The sequence below is a fragment of the Scyliorhinus torazame genome, chromosome 9 (assembly GCF_047496885.1).
Source record: "Scyliorhinus torazame isolate Kashiwa2021f chromosome 9, sScyTor2.1, whole genome shotgun sequence".
NCBI classification, from domain to species: domain Eukaryota; kingdom Metazoa; phylum Chordata; class Chondrichthyes; order Carcharhiniformes; family Scyliorhinidae; genus Scyliorhinus; species Scyliorhinus torazame.
In genome coordinates, this window is record NC_092715.1 from 70,500,922 (window position 1) to 70,517,594 (window position 16,673).

At 44.7% G+C, this 16,673-nt stretch overlaps 1 protein-coding gene across 5 annotated transcripts in view; it reads right to left on the minus strand.

Moving 5' to 3' along the window:
* The window catches only part of arhgef28a (Rho guanine nucleotide exchange factor (GEF) 28a), a 680,059-nt gene that overhangs the window by 436,409 nt on the left and 226,977 nt on the right, over positions 1–16,673 (minus strand). For all 5 annotated transcript variants that reach the window (XM_072516088.1, XM_072516093.1, XM_072516090.1 and 2 more), the window contains exon 8: positions 221–294. In XM_072516088.1, coding sequence (XP_072372189.1) covers positions 221–294 — 74 coding nt within the window. The remainder of the gene's footprint in view (positions 1–220; positions 295–16,673) is intronic.

Consider the following 16,673-nt stretch of genomic DNA (forward strand, 5'->3'; position numbering starts at 1 on the left):
CCGAAATATCAAAAATATAATTTACATATTTTTCATGGCACAAAATCTCAAGTTAAGAAACAAAATCATCAAGCCTCTCAAGTCATCTATTTGCACTATATAACAATTAACAGTAAGCAAAGAAAGATTTTCCTTTCGCTCAACAGATCCCGATGACAGATCAGAGAAATAAATGTGTTGCAATCATTAAATCTAATTAGATAGTTAAAGAATTCAGTACCTCAACATGGGTCTCCTTGTCTGTGCTTCCTGTTGACCCACCAGATTCATAAGTATATATTTCAGAACAGGATCCTGGATAAAAAGAAAATTCTTATCAACTCTAATGATGAAATGTATATGTGTAACCTCCCAGAAGTGAGGTGCTGCCATATTTTCAAATTCTTCTTACACTACTGCCAATTAATTTGCCCACATAGTAAATCAAAATCCAGTTGCATCCTGTGCATTTAAATAACAAGTGTTCATATCACTATTCAATACTTCAAAATAATGTTTCAGCACCATATTCAAGAGCAACTTAATTGATTTATTTATTTAAACATTTCCTAGAATTAAAATAGAGTAGATTTATAATACATTTTGTAGCTCAGATGTAAGCCATTGGCCCAACGGATCTATGCTGGTGATTATGCTCCACTTACGAGCCTGCTCCCATCTTATTCATCGCACCTTAATCAACATTTTCTTCCTATTCTTTTCTCCTTTCTGTACATATCCAGCTTCCTCTGAGATGCATTTAGGATAATGATACAATTCACACCACGTGGTGGCAAGTTCCACATTCATAGAATTTACAATGCAGAAGGAGGCCATTTGGCCCATCGAGTCTGTACCAGCCCTTAGGAAAGAGCATCCCACTTAAGCCCACACATCCACCCTATCCCCGTAACCCAGCAACCGCACCTAACATTTTTGGACACTAAGGGCAATTTATCATCGTCAATCGACCTAACCTGCACATCTTTGGACTGTGGGAGGAAACCGGAGCACCCGGAGGAAATCCACGCACACACGGGGAGAACGTGCAGACTCCACACAGACAGTGACCCAAGCCGGGAATCGAACCTGGGACCCTGGAGCTGTGAAGCAATTGTGCTGACCACTATGCTACCGTGCTGCCCTACATCGACCCGATTAAATACCTTCATAATTTTAAAACCCTCTGTAGGGTAGCCTCGAGCAAAAAGCTCCAGCTTGTTCAGTTTTTCCCAAAGAGCCCTCTCAGTGTTGGGGTGATCCTTATAAATCTTCTTTGTACTTTCTCTTGTTCTTCACCCCTTTAATAACATGGAAATACTTCAATATTTTAATTTTTAACAAATGTCAAAATGATCACTTATGAATGCACAAAGATGCCAAATAAGAAGATATTAATTCATTCAACAAAGAACAACAAAGAACAAAGAAATGTACAGCACAGGAACAGGCCCTTCGGCCCTCCAAGCCCGTGCCGACCATGCTGCCTGACTAAACTACAATCTTCTACACTTCCTGGGTCCGTATCCCTCTATTCCCATCCTATTCATGTATTTGTCAAGATGCCCCTTAAATGTCACTATCGTCGCTGCTTCCACCACCTCCTCCGGTAGCGAGTTCCAGGCACCCACTACCCTCTGCGTAAAAAACTTGCCTCGTACATCTACTCTAAACCTTGCCCCTCTCACCTTAAACCTATGCCCCCTAGTAATTGACCCCTCTACCCTGGGGAAAAGCCTCTGACTATCCACTCTGTCTATGCCCCTCATAATTTTGTATACCTCTATCAGGTCTCCCCTCAACCTCCTTCGTTCCAGTGAGAACAAACCGAGTTTATTCAACCGCTCCTCATAGCTAATGCCCTCCATACCAGACAACATTCTGGTACATCTCTTCTGCACCCTCTCTAAAGCCTCCACATCCTTCTGGTAGTGTGGCGACCAGAATTGAACACTATACTCCAAGTGTGGCCTAACTAAGATTCTATACAGCTGCAACATGACTTGCCAATTCTTATACTCAATGCCCCGGCCAATGAAGGCAAGCATGCCGTATGCCTTCTTGACTACCTTCTCCACCTGTGTTGCCCCTTTCAATGACCTGTGGACCTGTACTCCTAGATCTCTTTGACTTTCAATACTCTTGAGGGTTCTACCATTCACTGTATATTCCCTACCTGCATTAGACCTTCCAAAATGCATTACCTCACATTTGTCCGGATTAAACTCCATCTGCCATCTCTCCGCCCAAGTCTCCAAACAATCTAAATCCTGCTGTATCCTCCGACAGTCCTCATCGCTATCCGCAATTCCACCAACCTTTGTGTCGTCTGCAAACTTACTAATCAGACCAGTTACATTTTCCTCCAAATCATTTATATATACTACAAAGAGCAAAGGTCCCAGCACTGATCTCTGTGGAACACCACTGGTCACAGCCCTCCAATTAGAAAAGCATCCTTCCATTGCTACTCTCTGCCTTCTATGGCCTAGCCAGTTCTGTATCCACCTTGCCAGCTCACCCCTGATCCCATGTGACTTCACCTTTTGTACTAGTCTACCATGAGGGACCTTGTCAAAGGCCTTACTGAAGTCCATATAGACAACATCCACTGCCCTACCTGCATCAATCATCTTAGTGACCTCCTCGAAAAACTCTATCAAGTTAGTGAGACACGACCTTCCCTCCACAAAACCGTGCTGCCTCTCACTAATACGTCCATTTGCTTCCAAATGGGAGTGGATCCTGTCTCGAAGAATTCTCTCCAGTAATTTCCCTACCACTGAAGTAAGGTTCACCGGCCTGTAGTTCCCGGGATTATCCTTGCTACCCTTATTAAACAGAGGAACAACATTGGCTATTCTCCAGTGCTCCGGGACATCCCCTGAAGACAGCGAGGATCCAAAGATTTCTGTCAAGGCCTCAGCAATTTCCTCTCCAGCCTCCTTCAGTATTCTGGGGTAGATCCCATCAGGCCCTGGGGACTTATCTACCTTAGTATTTTTTAGGACACCCAACACCTCATCTTTTTGGATCTCAATGTGACTCAGGCTATCTACACACCCTTCTCCAGACTCAACATCTACCAATTTCTTCTCTTTGGTGAATACTGATGCAAAGTATTCATTTAGTACCTCGCCCATTTCCTCTGGCTCCAGCCATAGATTCCCTTGCCTATCCTTCAGTGGGCCAACCCTTTCCCTGGCTACCCTCTTGTTTTTTATGTACGTGTAAAAAGCCTTGGGATTTTCCTTAACCCTATTTGCCAATGACTTTTCGTGACCCCTTCTAGCCCTCCTGACTCCTTGCTTAAGTTCCTTCCTACTTTCCTTATATTCCACGCAGGCTTCGTCTGGTCCCAGCCTTTTAGCCCTGACAAATGCCTCCTTTTTCTTTTTGACGAGGCCTACAATATCTCTCGTCATCCAAGGTTCCCGAAAATTGCCGTATTTATCCTTCTTCCTCACAGGAACATGCCGGTCCTGAATTCCTTTCAACTGCCACTTGAACGCCTCCCACATGTCAGATGTTGATTTGCCCTCAAACATCCGCCCCCAATCTATGTTCTTCAGTTCCCGCCTAATATTGTTATAATTAGCCTTCCCCCAATTTAGCACATTCATCCTAGGACCACTCTTATCCTTGTCCACCAGTACTTTAAAACTTACTGAATTGTGGTCACTGTTACCGAAATGCTCCCCTACTGAAACATCTACCACCTGGCCGCGCTCATTCCCCAATACCAGGTCCAGTACCGCCCCTTCCCTAGTTGGACTGTCTACATATTGTTTTAAGAAGCCCTCCTGGATGCTCCTTACAAACTCCGCCCCGTCTAAGCCCCTGGCACTAAGTGAGTCCCAGTCAATATTGGGGAAGTTGAAGTCTCCCATCACCACAACCCTGTTGTTTTTACTCTTTTCCAAAATCTGTCTACCTATCTGCTCCTCTATCTCCCGCTGGCTGTTGGGAGGCCTGTAGTAGAACCCCAACATTGTGACTGCACCCTTCTTATTCCTGATCTCTACCCATATAGCCTCACTGCCCTCTGAGGTGTCCTCCCGCAGTACAGCTGTGATATTCTCCCGAACCAGTAGCGCAACTCCGCCTCCCCTTTTACATCCCCCTCTATCCCGCCTGAAACATCTAAATCCTGGAACGTTTAGCTGCCAATCCTGCCCTTCCCTCAACCAGGTCTCTGTAATGGCAACAACATCATAGTTCCAAGTACTAATCCAAGCTCTAAGTTCATCTGCCTTACCCGTAATACTTCTTGCATTAAAACATATGCACTTCAGGCCACCAGACCCGCTGTGTTCAGCAACTTCTCCCTGTCTGCTCTGCCTCAGAGCCCCACTGTCCCTATTCCCTAGTTCTCCCTCAATGCTCTCACCTTCTGACCTATTGCTCCCGTGCCCACCCGCCTGCCATACTAGTTTAAACTAGAACAAGGGCTGGGATTCTCTGAAAATGCAGCGGTTTCACGCCAGCGTCACTCTTGGCCCAGCGATTCTGTTGCCCACAGGAGGCCAGTGCCGCGCAACATGGCGGAGCCACACAGAATACTGGCACGGAAAATAGTCCTCCCCCGGATCGCACTCGCCTGCCGATAAGTGGCCCCCGATGGCGGGCCTGGCAATTGTGGAGGCCCTCCCCCCGGAGTCTGATCCCCCTGCCCCCTCACCAGGATGGTCACCGCGGCCGTGGGTCTGAGCTCCCGCTGGGTGGAACCATACGGGAACCACGCCACCGGAACTCGGTGGGAACTCAGCCGGTCGACTACAGAGAATCAGCGCGGCGGCCTCTTTCAACGGCCCCCGACCGGCGCCGCGTCAACCTCATGCGCGTGGCTGGTGGGAATTCTCCGGTCGCCGGAGAATCGCATCCTGGTGTCGCGGGCCGTCTCGGTGTCAAAGACGATTCTCCAAGCCGGCGCGAGCTCGGAGAATCCCGGCCAAGATTTTTGCAGCCCATGCACTTTGCATGCACAATTGATATTTTCATCAGAATCATAGGAGTTGAAATTAGGTAATTACTAATAATTAATAATCAATTATTATTGGTAATTATTCTGGGCAATTACAGGGGATGAAACAGTGAAGATAGGAGACATAATTAACGTCAAAGACGGGGCGTCGCGGTGGTGCAATGATTAGCACTGCTTCCTCACGGCACTGAGGGCCCGGGTTTGATCCTGGCCCGGGTCACTGTTTGTGTGGAGTTTGCACATTCTCCCCGTGTCTCCGTGGGTCTCACCCTCACATCCCAAAGATGTGCAGGGTAGGTGAATTGGCCACACTAAATTGCCCCTTAATTGGAAAAAAGAATTGGGTACTCTAAATTTATTTTGAAAAATAAATAATTAAATGGCAAAGACTTTTGGATAAGAAAATGCATGGCTCCTCAGGCCATTGTACCTGTACAAATCATATTATTTAATTTTAGTTATAGTTTTACTAAAATAGATTAGTCAATATTTGGTGCAACAAGTAGATAATCTTAACAATGTACAGTAAATTATTCCATGTGCCTTGAATGACCAAATAATTTACAGATTACAAGAATAAACATCCACAATGGTGAAAAAATATAGATTGAGCCAAGGTTAGGCAAGTATTTGAAAGCACTATTTTAGCCCCACCTCCACCCTCCCAACGCCAACCATCTACCAGAAGGCATGATATATAGTGACTAACCCAAGTACATTGTGCAAGAGATTAATTTTCAAATCTGTGTCTAGAGAGGAAGAATTGGTGAGCTTTTGAATAAGGGGATCATCAGAGCCAAGAGACATATTCTCATCCTGGAGGTTTCCTCTAGTTTCCTATTTGCAACAAACGTGTAAGCATAAATCATAACCTAGGAGTTGCAATTCCACTGAAAACAACAAATGAATACTCCCCATAATATCCACAGCTGCACATTATAATTAAAAGCAGGAACTGTGGCTTCTCCCTAGTCTAACTACTAAAGTTAGTCATATAGTTAGCGAGCCTCGATGCCTAGCAGTACATGAAGCAACCTATTTAATTCACTGCTGTCTCTCTAGCGCAAAATATTTTACTCCAGCAGTGTAACTCATGCCCAACAGATTGTGGTTTTCCCCAGTTGATGCTTATATTTCCAAGTCTGCATCAGATTAATCGGAAATGATTGCACAATGCACGTCCGCCACAAGGAGGACTGATAGACTGTCTTTAGTCTGGCTTTTACATTTCAATAATTTAAGAAGGGTAGGAAACTAGCTAAAGATGGAGGAGGAGCACTGTTGTTATTCAAGGATGGCATTGGTGCAATAGTTGGAGATGGTCTTAGTTCCAAATATATGCTATATCTGAGTAATCTCAGCTCTCTGGGGTAGAGAATTCCAAAGTTACACAACCATTTCAGTGAAGAATTTTCTCTTCATGTCTGTCCTTAAAGTTTGAACCCTTATTCTGAGACAGTGGCCCCTTAGTTCAACAGTGGCAGGATCGGACAGAGTCAGCACGGATTTACGAAAAGGAAATCATTCTTGGCAAATCTACTTGAATTCTTCGAGGATGTAACGAGTCAAGTCGATGAGGGGGAGCCAATGAATGTGGTTTATTTGGACTTTCAGAAGGCATTTCACATAAGAGTTTAGCTTGTAAAATTAAAGTGCATGGGATTAAGGGTCGTGTATTGAGATGGATAGAAAACTGGTTGGCAGATAGAATGCAAAGAGTAAGAATTAATGGTTTTTTTCCCAAATGGCAGGCAGTGACTAGTGGGGTACTGCAGGGATTGTTGCTGGGACCCCAGCTATTCTCAATATATATTAATGATTTACATGAAGGAACAAAATGTAATATCTCCAAATTTATGGATGATACAAAGTTGGCTGGGAGGGTGAGCTGTGAGGAGGATGCAGAGATCCCTCAGAGTGAGTTGGACAAGTTGAGTGAGTGGGCAAATGAATGGCAGATGCGGAATAATTTGCATAATGCGAGGTTATCCACTTTGACAGCAAAAATGGGAAGACAAACTATTGTCTGACTGGCCATAAATTAGGAGAGTGGAGTGTGCAACATGATCTGGGTGTCCTCACACACCAATCGCTGAAGGTAAGCATACAGGTACAGCAGGCGGTAAAGAAGGCAAATGGTATATTGGTCTTCATAACGAGAGGATTCAAGTACAGGAGTAGAGGTGTCTTGCTGCAAATAAACAGGGCCTTGGTGAGGCCACACCTGGAATATTGCATGCACCAAAGCGTTCAACCATGTGATATGCTGCTCGAGAAAATTGGCTGGCCGCCAAAGCTGCACAATATGATCTCCTCTTTCTGTAATAACATGATGGGTAAGGTCAACTATGCTGGTGCAACATTAGAACCCTTTTGAGATCCTCAATGGGGTGAAACAGGATAGTGTTGCGACACTGACATTCTTTGACATTTTCTTCACTTTGTTGCTGTCAAAAGCCCTCAGGTCATCTATAGAGGGTGTCTACTTATATACCAGAACTGATGGAAAGCTTCTGAGCCCACTGCCTTACACTGTAGCAAACACAGCAGAGACTGCCAGAGTGGGGATCCTGAGCCATGTCAGCTGGTGCTGAATGCGGAGGTAACCACATCTGTACAAACCATTGTCTTACCATGCATCGGTGCAGACTCGATGGGCCGCAGGGCCTCTTCTGCACTGTATTTTCTGTGATTCTGTGATGTGAGAATGAAGGCTGGCACATTCCTAAATTCTAAGGAACATAGTCCTATTCTCTTCTCAAAGAACAACCCTCCATTCCTACAATCAGTCTAGTGAATCTTCATTGCACTCCCAATAAGGCAGATATGTCCTCCCTTAGGTACTTCAGGTATGGTTTCACCAATGCCCCTACTAGTGCAGAAAGACCTCTTTACCTTGTACTTCAATCCCTTTGTCTGTTAATTGGTCAGAGTCCAGGCTGTGTTTTAACCACCCGAATTAACAGATTAGCACCTTAAACAGCACTGCCTATCCACCACGTATCCATCATACTAAAATCATGTCCAGTTTTCAATATTATCAGAAACTAGAAGATGATCATTCTGGCTATTCTGTATCGATTAAGGGGCATCTTGACAAATACATGAATAGGATGAGAATAGAGGGATATGGACCCAGGAAGTGTAGAAGATTGTAGGTTAGTCGGGCAGCATGGTCGGCACGGGCTTGGAGGGCCGAAGAGCCTGTTCCTGTGCTGTACTTTTCTTTGTTTTTTGTTGATTCATTAATAATTTGCTGTTCACTAATGAGCCGAATTAACATCCTGCCATGAGCAGGCGAGTTTCTCACATCCAGTCCTTCCCATCCCCGGTTGACTAATGCAAGGCTTCTCCCGCAAGTAAGTGTCTCCTGCTGCAATGAACAGAATTAAATTCCGCCCATAGTGTCAGATTTACAAACTCCCCAAGAACATTTTTAGCCAAAACGATCCTCCCACTTGAATCACAGATTTATATAGAATTAGATATCTGACTTTCAGTTTTACTACCATCCTAACTGAAGCAGACCCATGGTACGCTCTCAATTTTGATTCAATTGAAATCACAGAAATGTCCCAAGTCAATGTCATCTGGATCGTGTTTGCAACCACAGAGGGGAATGTGGAAAAACAGTGTTCGCGGAAACTAGTCAGCAAGATTTGGAACTGGAACTTGAGAACCCACATTTGAAAAAAAAGTTAAATCACCATGGCTTTGAACAGACCCGATATTAGGCTAAGAACATTAAAAAAACATGAAGTAAACAATCGGCATTCATTGGTTTTCAAGGTCAAACACTCAAATGATGTTCTACCCAAAATAAATAAAAATAAAGTATTTTATTTACCATGTGTATTCAATAAATGAAGAAAAAAATGGGCAAATCTCACTGGTTCAAGGACAATGGGCTTAAAGGAGTTTAAAAAGTTTCTCCACCCAAGGTCCCAAAGTCATCAGAACCTTTTGAGCCATGTTTGAAAAATGAAAGGTTAGGGGTAAATACGATGCAAGACATTTCTAGAAATAACTTGGTTGAGTTGCCAGCAATACAAAAAGAATACAGCCCTGGAGTATTTACTCATTTTACAAGATAATGTAGCAGTGAATGTTTGAAAATATATTAGCGCATTTAATAATATTGCAAATCCATCCCCCAAAAAAGGCACAAAAGGAATCATTCTGAATAGCTCAGGCATTTTTAAGTAAAGTCTTAAGAAAGCAACTCTGTTCACCTTCGAAAAACAGGCAGAACTATCTCTGAACATTATCAACACACAGAATGAGTGCAGTAAGCAGCCAGCCTGCTCATTGCTATGGTTATCATTATAAGGCAGCATTACTTCAGTACAACTTGCGAACACAATGAATTTAGTAGGGATTCAACTCTCTTCACTTTTCTGAACATGGGTGATTTAGATACATCCAAATGAATAAATCAATCTGTATGTACAGTAGTTAAGTACAGACTCTTATGTGAATGCTCATGTTCAATATACCGATCCACAAGGCACATGGAGCGCTTTCACATAAAATATTAAACATGATTAACCGTGAAGCTTAGAAACAAACACTGTGCAATTAATCCAATTAATAATTGAAAGCTAGCTGGAATCAGACACTCTAGTATTTGATTGATTACTTATTACAAGTTCGTAGTCAATAAAAGCATTAACAATACCAAATAATTCTGACTCAAACACTGAGTAAATTAACCTAACCAATACTCTAAGGCTAGCTGGAATCACTAGCACTGGGTAACTGAACGAAACGGAACTGTTAGTCAAATACACAATTTAAGAATTTACAAAAGACAAAGGGCACAACTTTCCCAAAACATTTTGAAGTGTGGCCTTCAGCAAGAAATGAGGTGGAATTCCCGCCGAGTGGATCAGTGCAACACAGAAAGCAATCAATCCACCCTGAGAAATCTTTTAGAGCTAGGGGTGATTCGCACCATGGGACCTGAAGAAGCTGGCAAGGCCGGATCCTCAGAATAGGGTGCCCCCGCCCCCGCTCTCACCCCCATCAAAGATCGCTGGGGCCCAGCACCCCCCCCCCAAATCGCTGGCACACCCTTCCCCAAACATCGCTGGCAAGTTCACCCCTCCAATCGCTGGCAAGCACTATCCCCAATCGCTGGCAAGCCCCCCCCGCCGACCGAAATTGGCAAGGCTCCACCCAGCCCAAATCGCTGGTAGGACACCCCACCCCCCTGCAAAAGTCTCTGGCAAGGCCCACCACCCCCCCACCCCAAATCACTGGCAAGATTCTTGCCCTCCCCCCACCAAATTGCTGGCAAGTTCCCCCCTCCTCTCCCCAACAAATCACTGGCAAGGTCCTCTCTCCTCCCCCCCTACCAAGTGAGCACCATCCCGCTATGAGTTCACCAAAAGCTCCATTTCAGGGCCCCACTTCAGGCCCCTCCCCCTTCAGACTTTCCCCTCAGTTGCTCTCTTCAAGGCCCTCCCCTTGGCTGTGCCAAACTGGCCGTGCTCCCTGACACCAGCAAGCTGGCACTACACCTGGAAACCTGTCAGTGCCAACTTGGCAGTGTTGTCAGATTGGCAGTGCCAGAGATAGCACTCAGACAGAGCACTTGATCATCCTAGGAAGGCCTACAGAACAAAGGAAACCCCAGCAGAAAAAACTGTTGTTAGAAAAAACACCTGCTCTTTCTAGGAAGCTCTTCAAAATAAAGAAAAAGCCTCAATGAAAAAACTGCCAGGAACTGTCAATCAAGAGGCTTGTAAAAGGTATTGGGAGAGCGATAAAAACAAACAAAGCTAACCCTCCTTTGAAATAGCCTGAACCTGTCAATCAGGCAGCTTGTAACAGGTAATGGACCGTAAAATTGGCTATAAACACGGCAGTTCAAAGCTTTTAGAATTTTCAGCAAGCCCAGCAGCTTGAAAAAGTTAAAGGGGAATGAAATTGTTTTCTAAAAAAGAACTTCAAAGGTTCCAAAACATTAAAGGGAAGATATTTTTTACCTTCATTGGACAGATCTTTGAACTTAAAATATATATATATTTTATTCCAAACACTGAGTAATGTCACACATGCAACAACCAAACATAAACATGATTCAATTTGTCAATTTTCTCCTTTTTCTCCCCTAAACTACCCCAACACTCCTTTCCCCCCAACCCCCACCCCTCCTACCCACTGGCGAAAAATAGATCCTCAAATAAGGACAGAAAGAACAACCAAATGGCTAGGCCAAATCCTCATCCCCACTATTTCCGACACAGGCTTGAAAACTGCTCTCCAGAAACTCCCCAACTTTGTGCACCCCCAAAACATATGAGCGTGGTTCGCCAGCCCCCTCCCACATCTCTTGCATACATCTTCCACTTACAAGAAAAAACCACTCATATGGGCCCGAGTCTTATGAGCCCTACACACCAGCTTGACCTACGAGGCTCACCCTAGCACAGAAAGAGGTTGAATGTACCCGGTGCATTATTTAACTCCAGGCTCCCCATTTCTACTTTATCCCCTCCACGATGCCTTCGCAGTCTTCACAAACCACCCTAAATATCCCTAATCCTGCACCCCCAGCTCATCCCAAGTGAACAACTTATCGAACAGCATATGCTTTGGAAGCTGAGGGAATGATGGCAGCTCCTTACGTGCAAAATCCCGGACTTGAAAATATCTAAATTTGCTCCCCCTCAGCATCTCAAACTTTTCCTGCAATTCCTCTAGCCTCCCAAAACTCCCCTCTACGATCAGGTCCCTAACCCTCTCTAACCCTTCCCTATACCAACTCCTGTACATCGCATCCATCCCTCCTGGTGTAAACCTATGGTTCCCACATATTGGGGCCAATTCTTTATCAAAGTGCCACCTCAACTGATTCCAAATTTTGAGAGATGGCATGATGACGGGTCTTCTAGTGTGCCTACCCAGATAAAATGGGAGCAGGACTGTTGCCAGGGCCCTCAAGCTTGTGCCCACACATGTGGCTTCCTCCACCTGCATCCATTCTGACCCCCTCCCCCCCCCCCCTCCCCCCCCCCCCCCCCCCCCCACCCGCCCCAGCGTCTCACCTTCTCCACGTTTGTCGCCCAATAATAGTACAACAGGTTCAGGGACTCAAACCCCCACCCGCCACCCTCTCTACAAAAATGTTCTCCGAATCCTAGGCGCCTTGCTTGCCCAAACAAATTCAGAAATTAATTCACACACCCTCCGGAAAAACACCTTGGGAAGGAATATTGTAAGAGACTGAAAACTAAATAAAAACCTCGGCAAAACGTTCACGGTTTGTTCTCTCTCCACAAGAGACAGCGGCAGGGCATCCCACTTCTTCAAATCCCCTCTGACCCCCCTCTACCAGACTGGTCAAGTTCCATTTATGCATTGTGGCCCAATCATGGACCACCTGAATACCTAGATAGCAAAATCTTATCTTTGTCACCATGATTGGCAGGGTTTCCACATTCGCACTCCTCTCCTGGGCATCCACCAGAAATACCTCATGTTTTGCCACGTTCAGTTTACACCCAGAAAATGCACCAAACTTCCCCAGAAGGTCCGTTATTTTCCCCACGCGCTCTAGCGGGTTTCAAACATTTAACAATAAATCATCTGCATACATTTACACCCTATGCTCCCTGCCTCCCTTCACAATGCCCTTTGACTCTTTGGAAACCCGCAGCGCAATCACCAAGGGCTCAATAGCCAATGCAATGCAAACAACAATGGGGACAGCGGGTATCCCTGCTTTGTTCCCCTATGCAGCCCAAATTCATCACGGTCATCCTCATACTCACCATGGGGGATGCATAAAGCAACCACACCCATGAAACAAACATCGGTCCAAACCCAAACCTCCTCAGGATCTCGAACAGGTAACTCCGTTCTACCCCGTTAAAGGCCTTCTCCTCGTATAGAACGTAGAACATTAGAATGTAGAACATTACAGCGCAGTACAGGCCCTTCGGCCCTCAATGTTGCGCCGACCTGTGAAACCACTCTAAAGCCCATCTACACTATTCCCTTATTGTCCATATGTCTATCCAATGACCATTTGAATGTCCTTAGTGTTGGCAAGTCCACTACTGTTGCAGGCAGGGCATTCCACCCCCTTACTACTCTCTGAGTAAAGACTCTCTGAGTATACTGATATGATAACTTCCGGTACCCTACTCATTGACGGGGTTATTACCACATTCAACAGCCTCCTGATGTTGCTTGGCAACTGCCGCCCCTTAATAAATCCTGTCTGGTTCTCCGAGATCACACCTGGCACACCGTCTCCAACCGTCTCACCAACACATTAACCAATACCTTCACATCTACATTCAGAAAGAAGTTGTGGCTGTAAAACCCACACTCTGTCGGGTCTTTATCCTTCTTTGGGATCAACAAAATAGAAGCATGCACAAGCATGAGTGGCAACACCCCCCTCGCCAACGATTCATTGTACATATCCAGGAGATGGGGGGCCAATTCTGTCAAAAACAGTTTATAAAATTCTACCAGAAAGCCATTCGGACCCGATGCCTTCCCCGATTGCATCAATCCCACACACTCCACTCTCTCCTGCAACCCCAATGGCCCCTCCAATCTCTGTCTCTTCCCATTCTCCACCTCCGGAATCACCAACCCATCCAAAAAATGCCCCATATCCCCATCCTACCCCCGAGGCTCAGATCTGTACAGCCCCTGATAGAAGGCCTCAAATGCTTTACTTGCTTTTTCCAGCGTTGTCACCAAACCTCCTTTAGCCTCCGCACCTGCACAATCTCCCATGCAGCCACCTCGACTGATGGGCTAGCAGCTGACTAGCCTTCTTCATACTGATCTCCCCTTGAGCAGCAAAACTGATCCACTGTCTTCCCTGTTGTCAATAGGTCAAACTGCCCCTGCAGTTTCTTCCTTTCTGCCAACAGATCCCTAGTCGGGGCCTCGGAGTACATCTGATCCATCTCTACAATAGCATTCACCTCTGCCTCTCCTCCCGCTCAAATTTATCCCTGCGGGCCTTATAAGAAATAAACTCCCCCTGGACCACTTCCTTCAATGCCTCCCAGACGTGGAGGAGGAAATCACCTGATTTGATTAAGCTCCATATTGCTTTTTATCGCCAAGTCACCTCCTCGCAGAACTTATCTGCTCAAAGTCGAACGTTGCAAGTTACAACTGTAATCTTGCCTGGATGGCAACCTGTATTCAGGGCCAAAGCGGTCTCAATTCAGCAGGAGATGGAAAACAAGGAGAGACTTTGAATGAAAGGAGAGGGCAATGTCCACCACATTTTGTAACCAAGGGCAGTGAGAAATAAGACTGATAAGATTCAGACATGGACAAGGGTATCAAGTTACACTGAAACCTGCTCAACTTTGGACATTGCAGACAATGCAACTGACATTGGTGGATTTGATCGACTACCCCAGGTTAGATCAGCTACCGTTGCAAATGAATCCTGAGAATAGGGTATATGCTTGTAAGTGAATAAACCCCAGTGCCAACATTTTCAGGGTTAAGAAACATATCTGCTTTGCTAACACTGAGTTACCATGCATTGCATTTCAGCCTCACTACCTGACCATGAATTCAATCAATTACATATTATTTTGGTTTAGATTCCACCACATGCAAATATGAAGGGTGTGGCAGCAGTTGTTTATGAAACAGTCGAAGAACAGGTTGTGCCGTCTCCAGATTCCCCCAGGATCATCGTTGGTAATATCAAGCTCTGTGGCTTGACTTTGAGGGACACCCTATAACTGCATCAGGTGCGTAGACGAACCAAGTTGTGGAGAGAAGATACTGGATCAATGCTTTTGCTCCATTCTTGACTCTTACAGGTTTTTGATTTGACCAGCGGTTGGAGATTCAGATCATAATCATCATAGAATCACAGAAAAGTTACAGCACAGAAGGAGGCCATTCAGCCAGTCTTGTCAGTGCCAGCCCAAGGACACCCAGACACTCTTTCTAATTCCACTTTCTTGGACTCGGTCCATAGCCTTGTAGCTTAGAGCACTTAAGGTGCAGATCCAGATACTTTTTAAGAGAGTTTAAGGTCTCTGCCTCCACCACCAATTCAGGCAGCGAATTCCAGACTCCTACTACCCTCTGGGTAAAAAAGTTTTTCCTCATGTCCCCTCTACACCTTCTGCCACATATCTTGAATTTATGTTCCCTAGTTCTAGAATTCTCCACCAAGGGAAACAATTTTATCCAGTCCACTCTACCTCTTCCTCTCATAATTTTGTACACTTCAATTAATTCACCCCTCAGCCTTCTGCGTTCCAAGAAAATAACCCCAACCTATCAAATCTCTCCTCATAGCCATACTTTTCTAGCCCTGGCAACATTCTTGTAAACCTCCACTGCACTCTCTCCAGAGCAATTACATTCTTCCTGTAATGTGGTGACCTGAACTGCACACAATACTCCAGTTGTGGCCTCACCGGTGTCTTATATAATTCCAACATTATATCCTTACTTTTATATTCTATACCTCTGCCAATGAAGGAGAGCATTCCATTTGCTTTCTTTACAACCTAGTCTACCTGAACTGCTGCCTTTAGGGATCGGTGTATTTGTACGCTAAGATCTCTCACTTCATCTAGCTTTCTTAGTATATTCCCATTTATTGTGTACTCCCTATAACTGTTTGACCTCCCTAAATGCATGACCTCACACTTCTCTGTGTTAATTCCATCTGCCACTTTATCATCCACTCCACCAATCTAACTATATTGTTTTGGAGATTATAGCTATCCTTTACATTGTCCAGCACTCGGCCAATCTTTGTGAGTTACAAATTTGCCAATCATATTTCCCATGGTCACGTCCAAATCGTTAATATATAACACAAACAGTCAGGGTCCCAACACCGAGTCCTGTGGAACACCACTTGAAACAACTTTCCAATTGTAAGGGCAGCCATCGACCATTACCTTTTGTTTGCTGTCACTAAGACAACTTTTTATCCAGTTCGTCACATTGCCCTGTATCCCATGGGCTTTCATTTTCTTGACCAATCTGCCAAGTGGGACTTTGCCAAATGCTTTGCTAAAGTCCATATACACCACATCCACTGCACTACCTTCATCAACCCTTCTTGTCACGTCCTCATAAAATTCAACCAAAATTGTGAGGCAAGACCTTCTATTTAACAAATCCATGCTGGCTATCCCTGACTAATCCATGCCTTTCTATGTGGCAATTAATCCTATCTCTCAGGATTGTTTCTAGTAATTTGCCCACTACTGATATACGACTAAATGGCCTACAATCGTTTGGCATTTCCTTTGATCCCTTTTTCAACAATGCTACCACATTTGCATTTCTCCAGTCCGCTGGTATCTCCCCTGTATCTAGTGAGGATTGAAAAATCATCCTCACAGCATCTGCTATCTCCACCCTGACCTCCTTCTGTAGCCTCGGAAACAATCCATCTGGCCCTGGCGACTTATCAACATTCAAGGATTCCAACCCTTCGAGTACTTTCTCTCTCTTTATGATTATCCCATCCAGTATCTCACACACTGGACTACTATATCTGCATCATCGATTTCCTTTGTAAACACAGAGACAAAATATTAATTTAAACCCTTCCCACAGCCTCTGATTCTACACACAAGTTCCCTTTTTCATCTCTCATAAGTTTCTTAACTAACCGTTTACCATTAATATATTGGAAAAACAACTTTGGGTTTTCTTTAACTTTACTTGCTAATCTTTTTTC